This window comes from Ranitomeya variabilis, chromosome 5 (assembly GCF_051348905.1).
Source record: "Ranitomeya variabilis isolate aRanVar5 chromosome 5, aRanVar5.hap1, whole genome shotgun sequence".
Classification (NCBI taxonomy): Eukaryota; Metazoa; Chordata; class Amphibia; order Anura; family Dendrobatidae; genus Ranitomeya; species Ranitomeya variabilis.
In genome coordinates, this window is record NC_135236.1 from 582739807 (window position 1) to 582753487 (window position 13681).

The 13681-nt window shown below is 43.1% G+C and overlaps 1 protein-coding gene across 1 annotated transcript in view; it reads left to right on the forward strand.

The window, feature by feature from the left end:
• LCP2 (lymphocyte cytosolic protein 2) overlaps positions 1 to 13681 on the forward strand; it is a 1300494-nt gene that overhangs the window by 712185 nt on the left and 574628 nt on the right. The window contains exon 15 of the mRNA XM_077265986.1: positions 11247 to 11259. Within this exon, the coding sequence (XP_077122101.1) occupies positions 11247 to 11259 (13 nt within the window). The remainder of the gene's footprint in view (positions 1 to 11246; positions 11260 to 13681) is intronic.

Below are 13681 nucleotides of genomic sequence, written 5' to 3' on the forward strand. Positions count from 1 at the left end.
AGCATGTAAACGCAGGGTTTTAATGATGCATGCGGTAACCGTAAGCGTTTTAAAAACGCTGCGTTTACACGCGTTTTCATGCGTTTTTCGTGTCCTTGCGTTTGCGGATTAAACGCTGCAGATTAAAACGCTAATGTGAAAGTAGCCTAAGATTTTCTGGAGCTGTGCAGAGAAAGACACCACCGGATTTTACCCCATCTTAGTATATACCTGGTTGTCCCTCAGCTGGCGGAATGCCTCCCGTTCGTATTTGGCTATTGGCCTGATCACAATGTTCCCCCCTTGTCAGCTGCCTTAAATACAACATCGTCAAAAGACTGTAGTTGGAGAATACTCTCTCTTTGTTTGAAAGTTAGATTATCATACCGACGGTATGTGGATAGAGTCTTCAATTCATTGGATACCAACTTAGTGAAGACTTCTACCGCCGGGCAGAGTGACAGGGGGGGGAACCACGTTGATTTGGGAAAGATAATTTTAGGGAACCCATCTTCCATGTTCTGGGTTTGTTCCTCGAGAAGTTCTTCCAATATCCGTATGGTGTCTCTCTCTGCAGCACTCCAGCCCTCCAAGTCATTGCCTCCTTTAGTGTGTAACCTCTTTAAAATCAGTTTTCGTGAAAACAGGTGGAGGTCTTTTAACGCTGTAAAATAATTGAAATTATTAGTTGGGGAAAAAGAAAGGCCTTTACTCAATACTTCTAATTGAGTATGAGTTAATACATGGTCAGATAGATTTATTACCTGCAGACCTCCCTGAGACCTGCTCTCTGACTGTTTGCCATCTGTCTAGTGTTCATTTTTTTATAACTCTCACTCGTAGTGGCTCCATCCTTTTCCACCTCAGAACGAATCTTTTTCTTGGATTGTTGCATCTCCCCCCTCACTGATCTTACTGATGCAGATCATGAGCGTGATTGAGACTCGTTCCTATAGTACGGACGTGATCTCTCATTTGGATTTCTCTACTTGTACATCCTGTTCTGTTGTTTATCATTAACATCTCACTGGAATTTTTTTGATTTTATTTGCTGTATTTCCTCAGCCCATTTTTGAGTCTCGTCCTGTACTTCAATATTGAATTTTTTTTAAAGCCTCAGCCGGCATATCTTTTTTAATATTATTTTGTAGTTCATCCATTTCCCTTTCTATAACTTGAAGAGACTCTGCATTCATCTCCTTCAATATTTCCATGAAGCCAAATGAGCATGTGTTAGCATAATTTTCCCATTTCTCCCATATATCTGGGTTTTCCACTGGGAAGGAAGGGAATACTTGGACTCTTAATCCCCTTGGGATCAATCTCTTTTGTGAATATTTGTCTAAGAATGCATGGTTCCACCATATTTTTGTCCTTTTTCTTGTAAGATCCTTAAATTTGCATGTCATCTCTCCTTACCCCCTATCGTTCCCCTCAACACCTGTAGTGCTGGTGTCTTTGAATACATCATTCAGTTGTGAGAGCCATGCCCCATCGCGGGCTCTAAAATCCATTATATTAGCACTGGAACTGACTGTGAAAAACACAGAGAACAATATGAATAACACAATTTCCAGATTCATCATGTGACAACTATTTGTCACTACATAGTAATGTATCCTTCCTTAAATGCCACATGTTACTCAAGAGAACCAAAGGAAGTTTTTTTATAAAAATGAATAAACTTTATTTATAACAATACACACAATTTAAAACCCAAGCACATATCAAGGTTATGAAAGTGCAAATAACAGAACAATACAAATATCAAAAGACACCAGAATTTAACGGTCTACCGCACAAAACAGATGTAATGTATAGACATAATTCAATCGTGTTTAAGGTACTGATATAGCTCTCCCATGTAATATCCTAAGAGATAGTATCTCTATTCGTAATAAGCCATCTTGGAGTCAAGATCCCTTATTAATCTCCACCTGGGGGGACTAACATCAGCCAGTACCCTCGCTATAATAGGGCTAAAAACCATAATGAGTATCCCATATGACAACCTGGTGATGGGAAATTTAGGGGAGCATATCTCACCTGGTGCTAGATAGACCTCCGCTCGTACCCCGACGCGTCTTTCGCCGCTGTCAGCCTCGCTTTCTCAAAGGGGAAGTGTGGCCTTAATTGCTTCTAGGGCCTTTAAGTATCTATGGAAACCTCCCATGTGATCGTCACGTGGTATTAATTCATCCTATGCTATGTGAATACGGCGCATGCGCGCACCGCTGTCTGGGCCAACCCGCCCCCACCCGGACGTATCCAGCTCCGAGCACAAGCGGGCACCTGCTGGTCCCGATTGCACCCACAGCGGGACGCTGCCGGACGAGGAGGGACGGCTCCGGAGAGAAAGCCCGCGCACGTGCACCATAGCTACGGACACTTGCAGACAGTATATATCCAATACTACGGTCAAGAAAGATCAAACAGTGTATCAATATATAATAAAGGCTCTTCCATCAGAAAAAGGGGTCCTCGGTGAACACAGTCCTATATTTCATCAGACTGGTTGAAACTATCATTCCACATCCAATATTGTTAGTATTTGTATGTATTTCTCACAGGGGAGACACCAGGCTCCAAATATATTCTTATTGATAATTAAAAAACGGAAACTGACCTATATGATATATAAAAAGGAAAAGAAAAAAGTGCATTAAAACCAGACTCACAAATACAAGTTAAAATACAGAGAGAGGGGGAAATGTTTGGGTAGGTATAAAGGGAGAGATAACTTTATAAATATGGACCAAAATTCAGGGATTCATTCAAACCCGCAGGTTTCATAGTTCCAAGTGTCACTATCCATTTCAATTTGCTTTGTGCTAACAGTTTTTTTACATTTCCTCCCCTGATGCCAACATGTACCACATCTATGCCCTTTACTTTGAATTCCTTTGGATTACAATTATGCACCATTCGGAAATGTCTGGGAATGGTTTTAAGACTTGATATATCCTCTACTGCTCTAACAGCACTAATGTCCCGCATATGTTCTCTTTTGCGTATCCTTAGCTCACGTGATGTGAGTCCCACATATATGAGGGGGCAACTACACGTGGCGTAATAGATTACATTCTTGGTGTTGCAAGAGATATATATTCTCTGATCTCAAATTCTTTTTGGTCAACCGAATTAAATGTGGACGTTTGATGGGTATTAGTACAACAAGCCAGGCAGTGACCACATTTATAAAAGCCTTTTCTACGTTGTGTATTACCAAAGAAGTTCGTACTGGGTGCTATGTAGTGGCTTTTGACCAGTTGGTCACTTAAATGTTTGGATCTACGGGGAGTCATCTGAGGTCTATCAGTCAGGAACGGTCTCAGGGAGGGCTCGACACTCAAAACAGGCCAGTATTTTGTCAGGATGCTCCGCATGTTATCCCACTCGTGGTTATACACTGAAATGAAGCGTATGTTTTCATCCGTTTTGCTTCTATTTTTCTTTTGGTATAACAGTGAGTTATGGGATACCGATTTCGCTCTATTGTAACCATTTTTTATACATCTGCGGCTGTAGCCACGCTGTTGAAATCTCTTCTTTAAATCTAAGGCCTGGGTTTCAAATTTTTGGTCTGTCGAGCAGATCCGCCTCACCCTCAGAAACTGTCCAACCGGGACAGCCCTCACAGTGGAATAGCTGTGCGCAGTTGTGGCATGTATCAAAGAGTTCACTGATGCTTCTTTGCGGAAGACATCAGTCTAGATAGTGGAAGAAGAATCCACCTCCAGACTGATCTCTAAAAAGTCAATTTTGGCTACATCATATCTGTATGTTAACCTGATGTTATAATTATTGTTATTTAATACTGCCATGAATTCATCCAACTGCCGCACCGTCCCCCGCCAAAAAATAAAAATATCATCAATATAGCGTAGCCAGCACAGCACATGGTCATCGGCCCCTGCCCCCGCGTCACCAAACACCAACCTCTCCCAATATCCCAGGAAGAGGTTGGCGTACGCAGGGGCACAGGCCGCACCCATGGCTGCCCCGCGCTTTTGTTGATAAATCTGGTTTTTAAAAGTAAAAAAATTATGCGTAAGGACAAAGTGCAGCAGTTCAAGGATGAACTCTCATAGAGGGCCGTCCAGGTTGGATTCTCCAAGGTAGAAGCGGACCACCCGAATCCCATTCTCATGGTTAATACAAGTATACAGCGTTTCTACATCCGCGGTTGCCAAGATGGTATCCCTATCCACAAAGACGCCGTCAACCCTCGCAAGTACATCCGTTGTATCCTTTACATAAGAAGGTATTGTTCCACGATAGCCTTCAAGTAATGATCGATAAACTTACATATGGGGTCACACAGAACGTCTATCCCTGATACTAAGATGGGGTACAATCCGGTGGTGTCTTTCTCTGCACAGCTCCAGAAAATCTTAATGCAGGCTTTTGATTTGGGGATAATTAATAAAAAAATTCTAGATGCGCTAACAGTGCAGTTTCCTAATACCAACGTTTTATTTACTCCCTAAAGTACACAAGGACGCCGTCAATCCACCAGGAGGTCTGATTGTATCAGCGATAGACGGTCTGTGTGACCCCATATGTAAGTTCATCGATCATTACTTGAAGGCTATTGTGGAAACATTACCTTCTTATGTAAAGGATACAACGGATGTCCTTGCGAGGGTTGACGGCGTCTTTGTGGGTAGGGATACCATCTTGGTAACCGCGGATGTAGAAACGCTGTATACTTGTATTAACCATGAGGATGGGAGTCGGGCGGTCCGCTTCTTCCTTGGAGCCTCCAACCTGGATGGCCCTCTGTGAGAGATCATCCTTGAACTGCTGCACTTTGTCCTTACGCATAATTTTTTTACTTTTAAAAACCAGTTTTATCAACAAAAGCGCGGCACAGCCATGGGTGCGGCCTGTGCCCCCGCGTACGCCAACTTCTTCCTGGGATATTGGGAGAGGTTGGTGTTTGGTGACGCGGGGGCGGGGGCCACTGACCATGTGCTGTGCTGGCTACGCTACATTGATGATATTTTGATTTCTTAGCAGGGGACGGTGCGGCACTTGGATGAATTCATGGCATTATTAAATAACAATAATTATAACATCAGGTTAACATACAGATATGATGTAGCCAAAATTGACTTTTTAGACATCAGTCTGGAGGTGGATTCTTCTTCCACTATTCAGACTGATGTCTTCCGCAAAGAAACATCAGTGAACTCTTTGATACATGCCACAACTGCGCACAGCTATTCCACTGTGAGGGCCGTCCGGGTTGGACAGTTTCTGAGGGTGAGGCGGATCTGCTCGACAGACCAAAAATTTGAAACCCAGGCCTTAGATTTAAAGAAGAGATTTCAACAGCGTGGCTACAGCCGCAGATGTATAAAAAATGGTTACAATAGAGCAAAATCGGTATCCCGTAACTCACTGTTATACCAAAAGAAAAATAGAGGCAAAACGGATGAAAACATACGCTTCATTTCAGTGTATAACCACGAGTGGGATAACATGCGGAGCATCCTGACAAAATACTGGCCTGTTTTGAGTGCCGAGCCCTCCCTGAGACCGTTCCTGACTGATAGACCTCAGATGACTCCCCGTAGATCCAAAAATTTAAGCGACCTACTGGTCAAAAGCCACTACATAGCACCCAGTATGAACTACTTTGGTAATACACAACCTAGAAAAGGCATTTATAAATGTGGTCACTGCCTGGCTTGTACTAATACCCATCAAACGTCCACATTTAATTCGGTTGACCTAAAAGAATTTGAGATCAGAGAATATATCTCTTGCAACACCAAGAATGTAATCTATTACGCCACGTGTAGTTGCCCCCTCATATATGTGGGACTCACATCACGTGAGCTAAGGATACGCATAAGAGAACACGTGCGGGACATTAGTGCTGCTAGAGCAGTAGAGGATATATCAAGTCTTAAAACCATTCCCAGACATTTCCGAATGGCGCATAAATGTAATCCAAAGGAATTCAAAGTAAGATAGATAGATAGATGTGGTACATGTTGGCATCAGGGGAGGAAATGTAAAAAAACTGTTAGCACAACGCGAATTGAAATGGATAGTGACACTTGGAACTATGAAACCTGTGGGTTTGAATGAATCCCTGAATTTTGGTCCATATTTATAAAGTTATCTCTCCCTTTATACCTACCCAAACGTTCCCCCATCTCTCTGTATTTTAACTTGTATTTGTGAGTCTGGTTTTAATGCACTTTTTTCTTTTCCTTTTTATATATCATATAGGTCCATTTCCGTTTTTTGATTATCGCCAAGAATATATTTGGAGCCCGGTGTCTCCCCTGTGAGAAATACATACAAATACTAACAATATTGGATGTGGAATTATGGTTTCGACCAGTCTGATGAAATATAGGACTGTGTTCACCGAGGACCCCTTTTTCTGATGGAAGAGTCTTTATTATACATTGATACACTGTTTGATCTTTCTTGACCGTAGTATTGGATATATACAGGCCGCAAGTGTCCGTAGCTTTGGTGCGCGTGCGCGGGTTTTCTCTCCGGAGCCGTCCCTCTGCCTCCGGCAGTGTCCCGCTGTGGGTGCAATTGGGACCAGCAGGTGCCCGCTTGTGCTCGGAGCTGGATACGTCCGGGCGGGTTGGCCCGGACAGCGGCGTGCGCATGCGCTGTATTCACATGGCATAGGATGAAGTCATACCACGTGACAATCACATGGGAGGTTTCCATAGATACTTAAAGGCCCTAGAAGCAATTAAGACCACACTTCCCCTTGAGAAAGTGAGGCTGACAGCGGCGAAACACGCATCGGGGTGCGAGCGGAGGTCTATCTAGCACCAGATGAGATATGCTCCCCTAAATTTCCCATCACCAGGTTGTCATATGGGATACTCATTATCGTTTTTAGCCCTATTATAGCGAGGGTACTGGCTGATGTTAATCCCCCCAGGTGGAGATTAATAAGGGATCTTGACTCCAAGATGGCTTATTACAAATAGAGATACTATCTCTTAGGATATTACATGGGAGAGCTATATCAGCACCTTAAACACAATTGAATTATGTCTATACATTACATCTTTTTTGTGCGGTAGACCGTTAAATTCTGGTGTCGTTTGATATTTGTATTGTTCTGTTATTTGCACTTTCATTACCTTGATATGTGCTTGGGTTTTAAATTGTGTGTTTTGTTATAAATAAAGTTTATTCATTTTTATAAAAAAACTTCCTTTGGTTCTCTTGAGTAACATAAAGACGAGCAAGCATTAGCTCCCTTTCTCTATGTGTTGGGTATGGGAGACATCATAGCAATCAGTCTCGGTCCCCTCTAGAGTAGTAATGTATGATGCAAGTCATATAATGGGAAGAAATACTGGTCATATGGAAGTTTAGTTTGAAAAGTCATATGAAACATCTTCTTATTATTCTTTCTAAGGCCACCTTCACTTGTCCATTTTTTTTTATGTCCGTATGTGGTCCTTTTATTAATGACCGCAAATGTGGATCCACACACACTCACTGTATTCAGTTATGGTATGCGCACATCAGGTTTTTCACATGGATACAAAAACCTGCAGACGTCCTTTTTTCATGCACGACGGACGAAATGCATGCCGCGCACATGCACACTGATAACACACGGATGACATAATAAAATTGAAACTGTATAGCAAATATAGTCCCAGTGGGCTGAAAGTGCAAAAATAGTGCAATACCACAAGACAAAACATTATCATAAACATATAGTACGTGACTAGCACTGACCAATAAATAGGACTGTAAATCCTGGCAGTATCAAACCAGCAGCCAAATGTAAGATTATGATCAAGGACCTTGACAAAGTCAGACTGTCATATATAATATGCTTGTTATTAGTAATCAGCAGCAATCACAGATAATGACATGTAGACTGACTGTCATGCAATAATCCTTATTCACTAAATGAGAGTGAACATAATACCAATAAAAAGGAACACTCTCACCCGGTCAGAAGTGGAGGGCTGTTAGAGTTAGTCTATATGTTTTTGATAAGTTTTTGTCTTGTGGTGTTGCAATGTTTTTGCACTTTTCAGTCCAGTGGGACTATATTTGCTATATGGTTTTATTTGTATTATTAAAAGCTAATATTATATATGCCACTTTTTGCTATTTACTACTGATAGTTGTAGTGAGCACGCAGTGTCTTTGTCTAACCGGTATTAAATAAATAATTAGAAAAAAAATCATGCAGTCCACCTTCATTTTCATAACCAACTGAGGGAAAGCCAAAATCTTAGGGCTAGTGTAAATGTTCTGAGAATGGGGCCAATAGCCATGGGTGTGACCTCAATGATGTCACCTCCTGTCAAACGAAGCTGTATTCTCACACTCAGCTTAGTGTATTTTGAATGCAGGGCTGATCGGTTGCATCATGACACCGCTCAGCAATGCATTAATATGTAGCTGAGTTGTGCTGTTTATGGGACAATAGGATTATCGGCGGGCAAGTGAGGAATGCTATCATTTCTTTCTTTTTATTTGGATAATAAATGTGTAAAAGATAGTTGGGAAGTATTTATTTCAAATAAAGGACTTAATTCTGTGTATGTCTTTTTTTAACTTAACTTACTGGGTTAGTAACGGGGGCTTCTGATAGATGCCTCTCCATTACTAGCCCCTGGGCTTGATGTCAGTTGACATTAAAAAGCTGACATCAACCCCACAAATTTTACCCCACTTGCCAATGCACCAGGGCAGCAAGTCTACTAGGTATGGAATGAACAAGTTGGTGACATATTGCAGTATCTATCTTTTTCCGTTATTCAAGAATAATATCTTATAGAGGCTGGATGGAGAATAATGCACAACCTGTCTCTTAATAATTCCTCATTGAGTTAATGTCAGGAGACATACTTTACCACTGAATCATTTTCACCCTGTTCTTCTTCAGAAATATAATGGAAATGTTTTGGATCATTATCATGTTTAAAAAGTGTTAGTCTACCAATGGCACAGAGTGTGTGTAGTAGAATCTGCTCTTTCATTATGGAGAAATACATTTATGAATTCATGATGCCATCAAATGTGGCCCCCAACACCTTAAGGACACTGCTTCCACCACTATGCTTCACTATAGGCACCACAAAGTTTTCTAAATTAAATTTTTTAAATGCTTGGTGCCTACAGTAAAACATGGTGAAGGCAGAGTCCTTATGTGGAGATATACTTCTTCTGTGATTCTGTGGCCAAGCACGGTATGTCTCCTGATTTGAACCCAAGTGAACACCTATGGGAAATTCTAAATGTCATGCCACTGCCGCTCCCCACGCCCTGTCATACTCGCGTGTCCTCGGCGTCCCGGCGCGTCTCCTCAGCTGCAGCGTAAGTACTGCGCAGTGCTCCTTTATTAACTGGCCCCTTCCTCTCCCCTGTGAATGATGATCATTTGTGATTCCAAGTATTCTTGGCCGCACGTTTACCCTGTTCATACCTTGCTTCCTGACTTTGTTGTTTCCTTGCTCTCCTTAGATCCAGCCCTGTATCTCCTCTGTACCCACCAGCCCTGTGTCTCTGCCATACCCGCTAGTCCTGTGTCTCTGCCATATCTGCCAGCCCTGTGTCTCTGCCGTACCCGTCAGTCCTGTGTCTCTGCCGTACCTGCCAGTCCTGTGTCTCCTCCACACCTGCCAGTTCTGTGTCTCTGCCATACCTGCCAGACCAGTGTCTCTGCTGTACCTGCCAGTCCTGTGTCTCCTCCGCTCCCACCAGCCCTGTCTCTGCTGTACCTGCCAGTCCTGTGTCTCTGCTGTACCTGCCAGTCCCGTGTCATCTCCACTCCCGCTAGTCCTGTGTTTCTGCCTTACCCACCCGTCCAGTGTCACTTGCATACCTGCTAGTCCAGTGTCTCCGTGGGTCACTCTCTTATCCACCCTTGTCTCCCAGCTGCCAAGGCAATAGTCCCCCATGGGCCTGCCCCTAACTCTCCCTGTATCAGGGGCGGTCTATCTGGTCAGCTCATCCGTGGGTGGATCGTCGTCATGGGCCAGTGGGTCCACTTTTTGTTTTCTCTATAGAATCCTCACACTGAAGAGACAAGTTGAACATCACTCCTCATCCAGCCTCTAATAGAGGTGGTTCTTGAAGAATGGATAAAGACAGATGTTGCAGCACAATTTGTTCATTCCATGACTAGTGCTGTCCTTAAAAATCATGAGAGTCATACACAATACTAGATGTAGTAGTTTTTGACATTTGTTGAATTCATTTTTGCATCAAATAATTTGAGTAAAAGTGAAAATGTTTGTAATGAAAATTATATTATTAACCTTACTTACTAATTGGGTTAAAAAAAAAGTCTCTGAAGTTCAGTCTTGTAAAAATTTTAGAAATTGTTTTTGTATTCCGTGAAATATTGATTAAAATCTTACGTTCAAAAGGGTATGTACTCATTTATTCTTAGGACTAGAGATGGATGATGCATTGTATGGGGAAAAATCTGATTGTATTCACATTATAAAAGGGAATTAGAGCAGGGTGTAAATATATTACTCAGGGTATGCAGTAGTTTGTGTACATTTATACATACAGAACAAGGGAGAGCTGAGTCTACAGCAGCAGCATTCAATAGTGATGCGTCATTTCTGGCAAAAAAGATGGATCCCTGCTGGGGAAAATGGAAGCCTATAACACAATGAAAGCCACTAAAGTCTCTGAATGGCTCTCCCTGGTGTTAAAATGATAGTGACCAAAGGCCAAAATGCCCCCACCTGAACCAAACTCCACTCACCCATCAATTTCATTGATTGCTTCAAGTGGTCTGGCTTTTGCTGAGGCTGGTCAAGGTTTATGTTGCGTTAGTGTCTTCTTAAATGTGTGTTCACCTATGTTGACCAAATATTTAATAGGGATCCATTTAGGATTTCAAAGAGATGCCTTCTTTGTTGAGCAAAGCCATGTGATCCAGATCACCAAAAAGAGCCGGAATGTCCATTAACAGCATTCAGAGAAACAGAGTGAGCTCTGCTGAATGCAGCTCTGCCCACCTGTGCAGCAAGCCCTTCCCGTTCTTTATTTTCCAGAGGAAAAATCAGCTATAGATCATGTGATCAGTGGTTACAACAGGATTTGGCTAAGCAGGGTATTTAGTGAAGTGCTTATCTACGGCAGTTAGTTCACATGAAGGAGACATGTAAGGGAATGGCCAACCTTCTTTAAATGACAAGTAAGCAATAGAAATACTTAGATTTAGAAAAATAAAGCAAAAAAGCTTAGATTTTTTATTAATACACTTGTTCTATGTTTGTTTTCAGCCTGAAGAAAATGGTAAGTTTAAATCTTTCATTCCATGTACATGCAGATTTCTAAGGATACCTTATTCTATAATGTAAAAAATGTTATTGAATGTTCTGTTAAGTACTTTATATCACACAGTACACAGTAATGTATGAAATCCAGAATACCTCAATGATAACCACAGTGCCCCATCACAAAACCATATACAATGTCCAGGAAAATGCTAGACTTGCTTATTAGATTTGAAAGCGGGGGAAAAAATCCCTCCAAAATATAATAGGGGGATTCCTACACTTTTATTGAGGCCTGATATTAATGATTAATGTCAATTTTAACTAGTAACAATTAATATACAACTTAGTCATGTCTTAACATTATCTGTAGGGATGAACCAACCCGAACTGGAAAGTTCGGAGTCCGTACCGGACACCTAGTGTGCGGTACTGAACCACTAACATGGACTTTTTAATGTAATTTTGGTTTCCTGTTCAGGTTTGCCAGTCTAATAAAGCTTCTTGAAAGGCTGCAGTGCAGCCAATCAACAAGCTTTTAGACTGTGGGCACTTCCACAGCCATCACAGTCATGCCAATACTGTGACTGGCCAGCGCGGCACGTGACCCGGCCTGTATAAAGGCCAGATCACTAGTGCCGCCTCCATTATGCTCTCATTAGTGTAGGGATAGGACGCAGCTGAAGTGAGGGATAGGTTCTAACTGTGCACTCTACTCTGAATAGGGCTGCCATCAGGGCATTACTGCCCTTACTACTATATGGGGCCTGATTAACAGTAGCAAAAAGGGGGGTCTGGATGTGCTGGCAGCTTGGGCCTTCCTCCCTTGCTACTGGTGGTTGGGCCCCAGGCGCAATAGTTCTTGGCCGCTGCAAGCCAGATACATAACACTGTGGTGTTTTAAAGATACATCTACAGTGTTGTTAGTGCATCCGGCGGCCAGAAATCGGTGCTGTACCTTTAAGCAGCAGCAGCAGGCCCAAGTGCATCATGGTCCTGATGCCGGTCATGTGACACGCTGCACGCTCTTCTTCATTTCGGAGCAGAGCAGCATGTCATGATTGTGGGAGACAGGAGATACTGAAGTCGACGACGAGCAGGCAGAGGAGGCAGGCAGTGTGGAAGGACTCAGAGGAGGCTGCAGAGGAGAGTGAGGAGATGGGAATCTGCTGATGGGAATGAGGAGAGGGGAGGCTGCTGAAGTGAGTAAGGAGATGGAAGGCTGCTGAAGTGAGGAGATGGGAGGCTGCTGAGGAGAGGGGAGGCTGCTGAAGTGAGTGAGAGCGGAGGCTGCTGAAGTGAGTGAGAAGAGGGAAGGCTGCTGAAGTGAGTGAGGAGAGGGGAGGCTTCTGAGGTGGCTGCATCTGGCAGGGTGAGGCTGCTTAGGGAATTCTGCATCTGGCGGGGGGGATAGTGAGGGGAGGCTGCATCTGGCAAGGGGAGGCTACTTATGAGAGTAAGGAGAGGCTGCTGAGGGAAGTCTGCATCTAGCAGGGGGTTAGCTGCTGAGAGGAGTCTGAATCCTGCATCCGACGGTGAGGCTAAGGAGGCCGAGGCGGCGAGGGCGACCAGGGTTAGTTGACAAGGAGCGATTTAAAAAAGTGCCAACTTCTGCGGACAGGTGGGAACAAGAGTAGTTGACAAATAGGGTGATCCCCCTTTATCCTTGACTACTTGATATTTTTACTATTATCATATCACTTGAGTTCTCATATTTTGGGGTGTATTTACAGTATATTCTAGAATTTATAGGTTTTTTGGTAGTATATAATCTGTGAATATGTATGCAATAATATACACTGTTTATATTTATTAAAACCTTAACACCCAATGACGTGCAGTGTCCGTCATTGGATGCCTCTCCCTGTTTGATGCGGGCTTTGGCACATGACAGCTGATAGATGCACATGAAAGCTGATCTGATCTCATGTGCCCCTAACAGATGCGGGTGGGATCGCGATCCACCCACAGCTGTTAACACGCCGGAAGCGCGTAGCAAAGTGTAAAATTGCAGGGATTGGGATGTCATCATGGACAGGAGGCAGATCAAGAGTTAAGAAATTTATTAACAAATGTAAACTCCACGCAGGGAGGAAAGGGATATGGGAGGCAAAGGATGTGTGTGTGAGATACATGGGGGGGGGTGAGATACACGGGTGTGTGTGTGTGTGAGATACACAGGGGTGTGTGAGATACACGGGGGTGTGTGTGTGTGAGATACACAGGTGTGTGTGTGTGTGAGATACACGGGGGTATAACATTATGGGTACTGGAGGGGAGAATGGGGTAAACAGGTGTTTAGGAGAATGTTCAAAAATAGGACAGTAGAGTACAATGTATCACTCTATCGGCTTCTTGATTGCAGCATCTCGGTTTCCAACGATGGCACCGACAACAGCGGCACGTGATGTCTCGGGGTTGTCCTAGATTCTTGATGCAGA